Genomic DNA, 14,665 nt, shown 5'->3' with positions numbered 1-14,665 from the left:
CAAAATGACTCAGTAAATGAGGTAAACACGTACTTCAGTCACGACTGTTTATCTGGGAGGAAGCAAAGGCAAAGCCAAAAGCAACGTCACTTGTACATTTTTACATTTTAGTCATTTAGAGCGACTTACAGTTCGTGAGTGCATACATTTTCATACTGGCCCCCCGTGGGAAACGAACCCACAAACTTAAGCTGCGAAAAACACCCTCCTGAATATTCTATAGGCTCAAATTCGCCTGGAGGGAGAGAGAGAGGGGAAGAGAGAGAGAGATGGGAGTGAAGAAGAACAAAAGGTGTGTGTGTGTGTGTGTGTGTGTGTGTGTGTGTGTGTGTTCTTAGCCGTAGGGAGCAGATGAGTGATCATCAGAATGTGGTCTGACTCCTGAATGCTTATCTCCTATATGAGGGTAAAGTTCTCATTAAAACAGCCATCAGATTACTGACACAACATTGGCAACTTAACAAGGCAGTGTACTGTCTGTGTGTGTTTGGTCCAGCGCTAACCTCCCCTAAGGCTGTATACTGTCACCTTACCTCATGACACATCACCACCAACTGCCTCAGAGAGAGAGAAAGAGGGCCTACCGCAGCACCTAGATCTTCTGCACAGATTCTGTCAGACCTGGGCCCTGACAGTAAATCTCAGTAAGACAAAAATAATGGTGTTCCAAAAAAGGTCCAGTTGACAGGACCACAAATACAAATTCCATCTAGACACTGTTGCCCTAGAGTATACATACCTCGGCCTAAACATCAGCGCCACAGGGAACTTCCACAAAGCTGTGAACGATCTGAGAGACAAGGCAAGAAGGGCCTTCTATGCCATCAAAAGGAACATACAATTTGACATACCAATTAGGATCTGGCTAAAAATACTTGAATCAGTTATAGAACCCATTGGCCTTTATGGTTGTGAGGTCTGGGGTCCGCTCACCAACCAAGAATTCACAAAATGGGACAAACACCAAATTGAGACTCTGCATGCAGAATTCTGCAAAAATATCCTGTGTATAACGAAAAACACAAAATAACGCATGCAGAGCGGAATTAGGCCGATACCCGCTAATTATCAAAATCCAGAAAAGAGCCGTTAAATTCTATAACCACTTAAAAGGAAGCGATTCCCAATCCTTCCATAACAAAGCCATCACCTACAGAGAGATTAACTTGGAGAAGAGTCCCCTAAGTAAGCTGGTCCTGGGGCTCTGTTCACAAACACAAACAGACCCCACAGAGCCCCAGGACAACAACAACAACAACACAATTAGACCAAACCAAATCATGAGAAAACAAAAAGAGAATTACTTGACACATTGGAAAGAATTAACAACAAAACAGAGCAAACTAGAATGCTATTTGGCTCTAAACAGAGAGTACACAGTGGCAGAATACCTGACCACTGTGACTGACCCAAACTTAAGGAAAGCTTTGTACAGACTCAGACTCAGTGAGCATAGCCTTGCTATTGAGAAAGGCCGCCGTAGGCAGACCTGGCTCTCAAGAGAAGACAGGCTATGTGCACACTGCCCACAAAATGAGGTGGAAACTGAGCTGCAATTCATAACCTCCTGCCAAATGTATGACCATATTAGAGACACATATTTCCCTCAGATTACAGAGATCCACAAAGAATTAGAAAACAAACCCAATTTTGATAATTATTTATTTCACTTTTGTTTACTATCTACTTCACTTGCGTTGGAAATGTTAACATACGTTTCCCATGCCAATAAAGCCCTTAAATTGAATTGAGTGAGTGAGTGAGTGAGTGAGTGAGTGAGTGAGTGAGTGAGTGAGTGAGTGAGTGAGTGAGTGAGTGAGTGAGTGAGTGAGAGTGAGTGAGTGAGTGAGTGAGTGAGTGAGAGAGAGAGAGAGAGAGAGAGAGAGAGAGAGAGAGAGAGAGAGAGAGAGAGAGAGAGAGAGAGAGAGAGAGAGAGAGAGAGAGGAGAGGAGAGGAGAGGAGAGAGAGAGAGAGAGAGAGAGAGGAGAGAGAGCATAATGGGAGAGAGATGGATGAGAGAAAGCAAAGTGAAGAAAAAGAGGGGAAAATCTGAGAGGGGAATGAGAGAGAGAGCTACAGAGGGTGGGATGGAAGAAAGGCGAGTGCTGTATGTGCCTGATAAACGTCTGCCTTTAGAAGAGTGACAGAAGCTGTTAGTATCAGTCTGCTCTCAGGGTTGAGTGTGTGTGTGTGTGTGTGTGTGTGTGTGTGTGTGTGTGTGTACGTACCACAGCTCCAGGCCGTCCTCTAGCAGGTAGACATGCGGTGGTTGCGAGACATCTGTACTCAGCTGGATCACAGGAAGCAGGAAGGGATACAGGTTCTTACTCTCCGCCCCCAGGCCCTGTGATGACATCACACAGGAAATGACATCGGCACACCACATTATGAGGGGGTAAAGATTACGATGGGGTGTATGTGTCCATGGCACAGGCACTTTACTACACGGTATATTGACACAGACCCTGGTTAAGATTACTTCTGGGTCGTATTCACTAGACACCAAATGGAAGAAAAAGGACAGAAACTGAAGGACTACCTGGACTTGTCCAATAACACTTGGTTCCTTTCTAAAAAGTTTTCAGTTGCAAAGAGTTTTACTACGATTTGCACTAATGAATATGAGCCTAGACTAAAAAGCAGAGCTTTTACGGTATTGAAAATCATAGTGTCTGCATTTCAAAATACCCCAGTATACGGTATATACTGCCCAAGCCTACACACTGGGAGAAGCGATGAGAAGCTTATCCAGGCTGCGGCAACGAACGGCTAAGGGGTGTGTGTGTCATACCTGTACCAGGTGAATCAGTGTGGTGAGTATGGCACAGCGCAGCATGTTGTGTTCTTCTGATTGTTTCCATAGCAGTGGCAGGTACTGGACCAGACAGCCTACATGTGGCCGGATCTAAGCGAAAACACAATACAATTAACAACAAACACCAGAGCATTACATTCAATAGAAACACAAAGGCCTTCATACAATATGAATGTGTAAGCCCAAATCAATCAATCAATATCTTTTTTGTCCCATTTGGGAAGTGCGTACAGGTCCAGGTGCCAGTTACTAGTTAGGGCGTACATCTAGTACTAACACAAGGTCTAACGTGGAAAGTATTCTGAGCCAGACCTAACCATTCTACCTGTTGGATAATGTCCTGGGTGTAAATCGTAGGGTTGGTAGGGAGCAGGTCAAGATATTCTTTGTGGTAACACGATTTCTAAATATCAAGAATTACTCATACAGCTTACTTTTCACACCTGCATCGTCTCTGTGTACGTTCTCTCCTAGGCAGCCGTACCAATGTATTCATCCGAACTACCCAACACAGACAAACTCTTTTCACTGGCTGCTAATGTTCCATGAAATGTGCTCATTTGCTGCTCGGCAATAAAAGCAAAATGAGGAAATATCAAATGAAGCCCCACTCCTGTAACAGACTCATACACTAATCTTGTACTGTAGAGCTCAGAGTGAGTTTACCATAGCGCACACTCCTTTCTCTCCCCCTCTCCCATGCTCCTGCTCTTCCTCTGGCAGATTTTCTGTCATTTATTAGATTGAGTCAGAGGCATGGCGACTGAGATCAGTCGCTCTCTTTCGTCTGTGAAACTGGGAAAGATGTCAGCACCTGGGGCCGCTGATTTACAACTACTTAAGTGCAATGGGCCAAAACTAAGACTCTTTGTGGACTTGATATTTAAATTATATAATTTTTTTTACAGAAAATAGAAAAAAAATCTCTTTATCTCCAAGCAATGGATTCATTACGCCTTTTCTACCCCATTATTTCTTTATTTTATGCCTTTAAGAATTCTCTGTGAGGTGTAATAAAATATTCATGTGACTGGGCTCTCGCTCACAGGCAGTTATGACAGGCGATTTAACTAATGACAGTTGACTGGAGTGGAAGCCATGTACGAGGGAGTGAAGTCAAGGAGACATAGACTACCCCACTGAATGAGACGGAGGTCAAAGAATAAAGGTCATCAACGGTTGTCTGAGTAGATTTAGCAAAACAATTTGATTGTACATGACGGATCATAACACAAAAGAAAAACCCAAAAATGGCGAGTAAGAGCTTTCGTTGTGCACAATTGAACTCAGAGTTCACTTTATGATTTGTGATGACTGACAAACACTCATCAATGGAAGGAAATCAGAAACCTGCAGTTGAATGCGACTGTGTGAGAAAGTGATGAGTGACTGGTTTCTTTTGCTCTTAGACAGTTGCTTTGTTTCCTCTAGCCTGAGGGAGAGCAGGCTAAGAAATGTGGCATATCAGTTACATGATGGCTGTTCTTAACAGCAAGGGCTGTCCCTTGATGAATGAAAGGCAATGGATGCCACTGTATTTCATTTAATTCTGTGGCGTTTTTTAACCCAGCTACGTGCATATCCTAATGTGTATCCTACCATGACATTTACCATGACCTTAGTAGAAGAAACCTTTTTTAGGCAATGAGCTCTTTGGGATTTGACCCCTCACCTGGATGTTGACCCTCTCGATGACACAGGAGATAACATGGAGGACCTGCATCTTAGTGTCACATTCTGTCACCTGCTGCAACAGCTGGAACAGCAGGCTGAATATAGACTCCAGATACTGAAGTTTGAGAGAGGTGGGAGGTAGAGAGAGAGAGGTGGGAGGTAGAGAGAGAGAGGTGGGAGGTAGAGAGAGAGAGGTGGGAGGTAGAGAGAGAGGTAGAGAGAGCGGGAGAGCGAGAGAGAGAGAAAGATAGGTAGAGAGAGAAAGATAGGTAGAGAGAGCGGGAGAGAGAGAGAAAGATAGGTAGAGAGAGAGCGGGAGAGCGAGAGGTAGAGAGAGCGGGAGAGCGAGAAAGATAGGTAGAGAGAGCGGGAGAGCGAGAGAGCATTTTAACATCCCATTATCACATACCACGCATTTTACGCCAAAAAATATTATCAAAAAAAAAAGCAAGGCCAGAATAAAAGACGATTACAACTTTCTTTGAAAACATTTCTCCCCTAGAAAAGGCACTTACCGGTAAAAACTGTTCTGTCCGGAACTCAAAGTCGTCGACAGGTGATGACACGTTAAGGAAGAGAAACTGACAGGTCTTACAAAAGGGTCATCTTCACAGAGTGACTTCACAGTGACAGGAAGAGAGAGGTACATAACAACATGGTCTTTTGAAAGAAGCAAAACATTTGTATTTCAGCAAAATAGTTAGATTAAATGAGAAGGATATTGAGTTTCAGAGTTGTGGCCGTCTCAATCCGCACCTTTAGAACAAAAACAAAAACATGAGTATTCTGCCAAATATCTCCGGGATGGGGTTGAATACGGAGCTGTGTTCACAGTTGAGAGAAGACCGATTAAGACTAAGAGACACAGAGTCAGATGAACTTAAGATTTCTCTTCTGGGGGATTGTGATGAGCCACTTCTGCTTTACCTCCGGATCATGTCTCAATCTCTTGAAGCCCATTCAAGAGATTATTATCAAACTCATGAAAAAATTGTTATTTATTAGATACAGTACCAGTCAAAAGTTTGGACACGCCTACTCATTCAAGGGTTTCTTTATTTTTGTTATTTTCTACATTGTCGAATAATAGTGAAGACCTCAAACCTATGAAATAACACATATGGAATCATGTAGTAACCAAAAAAGTGTTAAACAAATCAAAATATATTAGAGATTTGAGATTCTTTAAAGTAGCCACCCTTTGCCTTGATGACAGCTTTGCACACTCTTGGCATTCTCTCAACCAGCTTCATGAGGTAGTCACATGGAATGCATTGCAATTAACAGGTGTGCCTTCTTAAAAGTTAATTTGCGGAATTTCTTTCCTTCTTAATGCGTTTGAGCCAATCAGTTGTGTTGTGACAAGGTAGGTATACAGAAGATCGCCCTATTTGGTAAAAGATCAAGTCCATATTATGGCAAGAACAGCTCAAATAAGCAACGAGAAATGACAGTCCGTCATTACTTTAAGACATGAATGTCAGTCAATCCGGAACATTTCAAGAACTTTGAAAGTTTCTTAAAGTGCAGTCGCAAAAACCATTAAGCACTATGATGAAACTGGCTCTCATGAGGACCGCCACAGGAAAGGAAGACCCCAGAGTTACCTCTGCTGCAGAGGATAAGTTCATTAGACTTAACTGCACCTCAGATTGCAGCCCAAATAAATGCTTCACAGAGTTCAAGTAACAGATACATCTCAACATCAACTGTTCAGAGCAGACTGCGTGAATCAGGCCTTCATGGTCGAATTGCTGCAAAGAAAACACTACTAAAGGACACCAATAAGAAGAAGAGACTTGCTTGGGCCAAGAAACACGATCAATGGACATTAGACATGTGGAAATCTGTCCTTTGTGTCTGATGAGTCCAAATGTGAGATTTTTGGTTCCAACCGCTGTGTCTTTGTGAGACGCAGAGTAGGTGAACGGACGATCTCCGCATGTGTGGTTCCCACCGTGAAGCACGCATTCTGCAGTGATACGCCGTCCCATCTGGTTTGTGCTTAGTGGGACTATCCTTTGTTTTTCAACAGGACAATGACCCAACACACCTCCAGGCTGAGTAAGGGCTATTTGACCAAGAAGGAGAGTGATGGAGTGCTACATCAGATGACATGGCCTCCACAATCACCTGACCTCAACCCAATTGAGATGGTTTGGGATGAGTTGGACCGCAGAGTGAAGGAAAAGCAGCCAACAAGTGCTCGGCATATGTGGGAACTCCATCAAGACTGTTGGAAAAGCATTCCTCATGAAGCTGGTTGAGAGAATGCCCAGCTGCACAGCTGTCATCAAGGCAAAGGGTGGCTATTTGAAGAATCTCAAATATAAAATATATTATGATTTGTTTAATACTTTTTTGTTACTACATGATTCCATATGTGTTATTTCATAGTTTTGATGTCTTCACTATTATTCTACAATGTAGAAAATAGTAAAAATAAAGAAAAACCCTTGAATGAGTAGGTGTCCAAACTTTTGACAGGTACCGTATATATAAAATTATATTGATGTCTTTTATCAAAATATTTGACGCTGAGGAAGTAAGACACATTGCCGAAAACTACAAATAATATTTTTAAGTATGCTTGATCGTGCCTGTTCAAGCTAAGGACTCACAGGACGTTAAGAACCCAACAGTTACAGGTCGTTTTATGTATTTTATATTCGATTTCGTGCTTGTTTTTTTTACACTGAATGTTGCCAGCCAGTAATTTTTGAAAATGCTAAAAAAATAAAATACACCGGCAAGCTGTCAAAAGAGCGACATACAAAAACCAGCATATGGTAAGTAAATTCATACGAAAACACATTCAATTCAATATATACTGTGTATTTAAAGATTGAATTTCATGAATTTGAAAATGAAAATGTAAAGCCCATTCTTAGCCTACAAAATGAGAACACCAATTCTGAGCGATTAACCGAAATGTTGGGTTTTTAAACAAATCATTTGCAGACATCGGTTCAATTACTTCAATTCCATTTCGTTCATATTTATTATTTGAGCTAAATGGGCACATTGCGCAGTTTCTCTAGAGATAAATCAGATCAAGCCTGAACTGTGCGATATAGTAGGGAGTTGTAGTTTCCAAGAGGCCAATATTATATAGAGCAGAAAATCAAGTCAAACGTGGTAATTAACTACAATGACCATAATCCATTGCGCCTACTTGTCCGGTCTGAGCATTTCTTTTATACCTGCTATGAGAAGAGACAGAATAATGCGCGATCAAGAGGGATAGACAGCAGTTGCTTCACGAGGTACACCAAATGACCAAAAGTATGTGGACACCTGCTCGTCAAACATCTAACTCCAAAATCATGGGCATTAACATTGAGTTGGTCCTCCCTTTGCTGCTATAACAGCCTTCACTCTTCTGGGAAGGCTTTCCACTATATGTTGGAACATTCCTGCGGGGACTTACTTCCATTCAGCCACAAGAGCATTAGTTTAGTGAGGTCGGGCACTGATGTTGGGCGATTAGGCCTGGCTCGCAGTTGGCATTCCAATTCATCCCAAAGGTGTTTGATGGTGTGGAGGTCAGGGTTCTGTGCAGGCCAGTCAATCTTAGGCTTGTGTGTGGCTGCTTTGCCATGGAAACCCATTTCATGAAGTTCCTGACAAACAGTTATTGTGTCGACGTTGCTTCCAGAGGCAGTTTGGAACTCGGTAGTGAGTTTTGCAATGGTGGACAGATGATTTTTAAGTGCTACCTGCTTCAGCACTCGGCGGTCCCGTTCTGTGAGCTTGTGTGGCCTACCACTTCACAGCTGAGCCGTTGTTGCTCCTAGATGTTTCCACTTCCCAATAACAGCACTTACAGTTGACCGGGGCAGCTCTAGCAGGGCAGAAATTTGACGCTCTGACTTGTTGGAAAGGTGGCATCCTATAACGGTGCCACGTTGAAAGTCACTGAGCGCTTCAGTAAGGCCATTCTACTGCCAATGTTTGTCTATGGAGATTGCATGGCGGTGTGTTCGATTTTATACACCCGTCACCAACGGGTGTGGCTGAAATAGCCGAAAAAACTAATTTGAAGGGGTGTCCACATACTTTTGCATATATAGTGTATCTCTACCTGAAAATAGATTATCTACAGTTGAAGTCGGAAGTTTACATACACTTAGGTTGGAGTCATTAAAACTCGTTTTTCAACCACTCCACAAATTTCTTTTTAACAAACTATAGTTTTGGCAAGTCGGTTAGGACATCTACTTTGTGCTTGACACAAGTAATTTTTCCAACAATTGTTTACAGAGATTATTTCACTTATAATTCATTGTATCACAATTCCAGGGGGTCAGAAGTTTACATACACTAAGTTGACTGTGCCTTTAAACAGCTTGGAAAATTCCAGAAAATGATGTCATGGCTTTAGAAGCTTCTGATATGCTAATTGACATCATTTGAGTCAATTGGAGGTGTACCTGTGGATGTATTTCAAGGCCTAACTTCAAACTCAGTGCCTCTTTGCTTGACATCATGGTAAAATCAAAAGAAAATCAGCCAAGACTTCAGAAAAAAAAATTGTAGACCTCCACAAGTCTGGTTCATCCTTGGGAGCAATTTCCAAACGCCTGAAGGTAGCACGTTCATCTGTACAAACAATAGTACGCAAGTATAAACACCATGGGACCACGCAGCCATCATACCACTCAGGAAGGAGACGCGTTCTATCTCCTAGAGATGAACATACTTTGATGCGAAAAGTGCAAATCAATCCCAGAACAACAGCAAAGGACCTTGTGAAGATGCTGGAGGAAACAGGTACAAAAGTATCTGTATCCACAGTAAAACAAGTCCTATATCGACATAACCTGAAAGGCCACTCAGCAAGGAAGAAGCCACTGCTCCAAAACCGCAATAAAAAAGCCAGACTACGGTTTGCAACTGCACATGGGGACAAAGATCGTACTTTTGGGGGGAAAGTCGTCTGGTCTGAGAACTGTTTGGCCATAATGACCATCGTTATGTTTGGAGGAAAAAGGGGAAGGCTTGCAAGCCGAAGAACACCATCCCAACGTGAAGCACGGGGGTGGCAGCATCATGCAAGGAGGCCTACAAACTTGACTCAGTTACACCAGCTCTGTCAGGAGGAATGGGCCAAAATTCACCCAACTTATTGTGGGAAGCTTGTGGAAGGCTACCCGAAACGTTTGACCAAAGTTTTAAAAAATGTAAGGCAATGCTACCAAATACTAATTGAGTGTATGTAAACTTCTGACCCACAGGGAATGTGATGAAAGAAATAAAAGCTGAAATAAATCATTACTAGGATTAAATGTCAGGAATTGTGAAAAACTGAGTTTAAATGTATTTGTCTAAGGTGTATGTAAACTTCCGACTTCAAGCAGTCATTAAAGTATGCCTTATTTACTTTGAAGAACTACTAAAATAGTGATTTTGTCAGACAGCATAGGCAGCAGCTCTATAGTGATGAGATGATGACTTGGAATTAAATGTCATCAAATAAAACAAATGTAATATACACAATACAAATATTTTATTAAAGTAAAGTGAATAAGTGATGGTTAATAAGTGATAAGCAGTAATGGGCAGTCACTACCATCATGGATCTTTTTATTACATTTTTTATTCTGTGTTACAGCATTCAACCCACATAATGCATAGCGCATTTAATATTTAAAACTAAAATAATCGAAACTAAAATTGAAAAGAGAAGACTTTAGAACACAGAAGTAAAATTGCTGTGTCACTTTCATGGGGTATTGTAAGACGTCCAGTGTTATTGAGTGTCTTCCTCCCCTCATCGCCTCTGTGTAATCTACCACTGCCACTGTGATGAAGCTCATATCTACCACAGGAACAAATTATTCGACCGAGGAGAGGAAAACAAGTCCGGGCCGGAGTGGAGCAATGGAGTGTGCGTGTTTGAAAGTGTGTGAGAGAGAGTGTGTGTAGGGCCTTTTTCTCACTGCTAATGTTCAACCAAGTACGGAGGAGGGTACAGTCAATAACAGCTGTGATGCAGTATCGGCCCAGCAGTTGCATAGCTTAGTCCAAAAGTCATCAACATAAACCATTATGTGAAAGCACCACTTTGAAACCCTGCCTTGACAATCATTCAAGTGTATCTTTTTTCTATCTGTGTGAACTGTATATTGGGCATATATTGCACGTTTTTGATGAATTAATACTAGTCAGCGCCTATATGGGCCGACAATTTGACACTAAGGCAGTAAGTGAAAAGAATGAATGTGTTTGGTGCGTATAACTTGTAGTAATAACTATGGTGCTCTGCTGCTTTAGAAACACTGAATGTCACCCTTAGTGAAATTCCATTCAACTGATAAGAATAAACTGCATTTCCTTTCATTCCTATGATATCTGCCAGATGGGAGAACCAATAAACCTAGAGCTTTTGCATTCTGGGATTGGCTAGCACTGGTCTAAAGGTGAGCATCTAAAAGCCAGCCATTTGACCCTGTTACTCGGCAGAAGCAGACAAGGACATTTAAATAAGCACATCTCTATCTCTGTTCAGTTTAAATACCTCGGAAGATCCATTTCCTGTGCGTCTGTTCTCTTTCTGCAGTCAAGGCAATCACCGCCATTTCTTTCATTTGTCGTGGGCAAGCGATACCAACTCAGACATCCCACAGCATGGATAATAACTATGATGCTCACTAAAGAAGTCAGTAAAATCTGGTTTTTAGATGTTCTACAGCCCTTCTCTAGGTTCCCCCTGCTAGTCTATAGAGCTCACATGACAAACAGCCTAGCTGGAGTGACAGAAAGTGGGACACAGCGGGCTGAAGAGTGCCACCGCCACAGCGTGAAGCAGCCTTAATGGTTATGGGAACTTTCTTTCCGCTGAGCCGAGGCAGGCCTTGCAAAATTGAAGGAATCAGAAATGTCACCAAGAAGTATTTTTAGCAGAGGTTTTGGTAAACAGGGCAGAACTCAGATGGGTCTGAAAAGCGAGGACAAGGACTGAGGAATTGGCACATTGGCAGCCAGCTGAGCTGTCTACAGGGATGGGTATCTATGACTAGTGTGACTCACCTCATAAATATCACTGATAAACGCCCAGTGTCTGGACCAGTGTGTGTATGTGTATGTTGATCTTTCTCATGCAAAATCCCTCTTTTCCTCATCATCTCTCACTCTTTTTCTCTCTAAACATTTCCCTAAATACACAAACATACACCAGAATTTAAAATACACTTTTTGATCATGGTCTACCAAACTATGCAAATGACAGAACTTGCACACTTAAAAGGCAGTAATATTACACTTATTACAGGGCAGTATTTATAATATTATTTCATAATATTTACTTTGGAATAATGTATAATACTGTTAAGTGTTTCCTAACTGAATACAGTAGTGGTGTACTTCCGTTCTGAATGACGAGGTGACAAAACATTAATGCTACTGGACAGGGGACCAGGTTATTGGTGACTGGAGTTACTGATAACCAGTATCTGGTTTGATTAATTCATTTTCAGAGTCAGACCGTGATTGGCTATCATCAATTACTCTGACGGTAATACCACCAATCAGGGCCCAAGCAGCCCCTAATTGGTGGAGGCAGTATTGATCAGAAGGTATAAATAATTTGGATGGTTAGCCCATGAGTAATCAATAGAGAACCATTCCATGTGCAAAGCAGAGGGATTGTGACGGTGATGCATGAGTGTTGTCCAACTACTTTACATAGAGTAAGGTCAGTACTGTATGTAGACCAGACACAACTCATCCCACGCTGGGAACAGTCCTTCATGTGAGTATTGAGTAGTAAAAGCCCAACACAGAAGTAGAGCGTGGCTCGCTGGCTAAAGTTTGCAACTCTCTACAAACAGCACGTTAATGAACGCTCCCCAACCACCCACCCTCTTCACTGGAAATGCTGGTATGTAATTCTCTCTATGGTGAGAGATCTACAGTGAGGGAAAAAAGTATTTGATCCCCTGCTGATTTTGTACGTTTGCCCACTGACAAAGACATGATCAGTCTATCATTTTAATGGTAGGTTTATTTGAACAGTGAGAGACAGAATAACAAAAAAATCCAGAAAAACGCATGTCAAAAATGTTATGAATTGATTTGCATTTTAATGAGGGAAATAAGTATTTGACCCCTCTGCAAAACATGACTTAGTACTTGGTGGCAAAACCCTTGTTGGCAATCACAGAGGTCAGACGTTTCTTGTAGTTGGCCACCAGGTTTGCACACATCTCAAGAGGGATTTTTTTCCACTCCTCTTTGCAGATCTTCTCCAAGTCATTAAGGTTTTGAGGCTGACGTTTGGCAACTCGAACCTTCAGCTCCCTCCACAGATTTTCTATGGGATTAAGGTCTGGAGACTGGCTAGGCCACTCCAGGACCTTAATGTGCTTCTTCTTGAGCCACTCCTTTGTTGCCTTGGCCGTGTGTTTTGGGTCATTGTCATGCTGGAATACCCATCCACGACCCATTTTCAATGCCCTGGCTGAAAATTTTCATGGCCCCGTCCATCGTCCCTTTGATGCGTTGAAGTTGTCCTGTCCCCTTAGCAGAAAAACACCCCCAAAGCATAATGTTTCCACCTCCATGTTTAACGGTGGGGATGGTGTTCTTAGGGTCATAGGCAGCATTCCTCCTCCTCCAAACACGGCGAGTTGAGTTGATGGCAAAGAGCTCGATTTTGGTCTCATCTGACCACAACACTTTCACCCAGTTCTCCTCTGAATCATTCAGATGTTCATTGGCAAACTTCAGACGGGCCTGTATATGTGCTTTCTTGAGCAGGGGGACCTTGCGGGCGCTGCAGGATTTCAGTCCTTCACGGCGTAGTGTGTTACCAATTGTTTTCTTGGTGACTATGGTCCCAGCTGCCTTGAGATCATTGACAAGATCCTCCCGTGTAGTTCTGGGCTGATTCCTCACCGTTCTCATGATCATTGCAACTCCACAAGGTGAGATCTTGCATGGAGCCCCAGGCCGAGGGAGATTGACAGTTATTTTGTGTTTCTTCCATTTTCGAATAATCGCACCAACTGTTGTCACCTTCACAACAAGCTGCTTGGCGATGGTCTTGTAGCCCATTCCAACCTTGTGTAGGTCTACAATCTTGTCCCTGACATCCTTGGAGAGCTCTTTGGTCTTGGCCATGGTGGAGAGTTTGGAATCTGATCGATTGATTGCTTCTGTGGACAGGTGTCTTTTATACAGGTAACGAGCTGAGATTAGGAACACTCCCTTTAAGAGTGTGCTCCTAATCTCAGCTCATTACCTGTATAAAAGACACCTGGGAGCCAGAAATCTTTCTGATTGAGAGAGGGTCAAATACTTATTTCCCTCATCAAAATGTAAATCCATTTATAACATTTTTGACATGCGTTTTTCTGGATTTTTGTTGTTGTTATTCTGTCTCTCACTGTTCAAATAAACCTACCATTAAAATTATAGACTGATAATTTCTTTGTCAGTGGGCAAACGTACAAAATCAGCAGGGGATCAAATACTTTTTTCCCCTCACTGTATGTGTGATTGGGCACTGTGGGTGATGGAGGCAAACTCTTTTTAGGGCAAATATCGGTTCTGAATATCATTCAGCAGACTGTTTAGAAGCAGACTACCAAACAGTGTTTCTGTTACAGAGCAGACTTGACTCTAGGCCACTGTTTGTGTATAGTAAGCTATCATGGATGCAAAGTTTATTAGAAGCAGCTTAGAAATCAGCGTACTACAAGTACATCACGTTAGCATGGAGTTAATGTCCTGAAGCTCACACAACATAGTATTCCAATTAACAAGCTCTGGCATCTCGGCAGAACTAACTGGCCATTTGTCCTGCCTTGTAAAGTGTGTGATTAACCCTTGTTGCTACTAAGGGACCAGTAATCACTATATTAACTGTGTCTTACAGCCTAATCATGGCGTTCATTACTCTCCAGTGTGTGTGTGTGTGTGTGTGTGTGTGTGTGTGTGTGTGTGTGTGTGTGTGTGTGTCTCACCACTAGGTCTGGGTCCTGCATGAGGTTAAGGACGACCTCGTAGAGCAGCGGCCGTAGGTCGGATTTAAACTTCACTGATATCCACTGACCTATGAGCCAGATCACCCGCCGACGAATCAGCTTGTACCTGGACAACAGAGGGAGGGGGAGAACCAATCAGCTTGTAACTGGACAGCAGAGGGAGGGGGAGAACCAATCAGCTTGTACC

At 42.5% G+C, this 14,665-nt stretch overlaps 1 protein-coding gene across 1 annotated transcript in view; it reads right to left on the bottom strand.

Moving 5' to 3' along the window:
- The window catches only part of ipo11 (importin 11), a gene marked incomplete at its 5' end in the record, with an annotated part of 149,279 nt that overhangs the window by 111,045 nt on the left and 23,569 nt on the right, over positions 1–14,665 (bottom strand). Inside the window, 6 exon segments of the mRNA XM_045212406.1 lie at positions 2,229–2,344; positions 2,792–2,905; positions 4,488–4,604; positions 5,005–5,045; positions 5,212–5,245; positions 14,458–14,584. Coding sequence (XP_045068341.1) covers positions 2,229–2,344; positions 2,792–2,905; positions 4,488–4,604; positions 5,005–5,045; positions 5,212–5,245; positions 14,458–14,584 — 549 coding nt within the window.

The sequence above is a fragment of the Coregonus clupeaformis genome, unplaced genomic scaffold (assembly GCF_020615455.1).
Source record: "Coregonus clupeaformis isolate EN_2021a unplaced genomic scaffold, ASM2061545v1 scaf0011, whole genome shotgun sequence".
NCBI lineage: Eukaryota > Metazoa > Chordata > Actinopteri > Salmoniformes > Salmonidae > Coregonus > Coregonus clupeaformis.
Note: the sequence above shows the minus strand (reverse complement) of the source record. Positions and strands in the feature narration are given on the sequence as shown.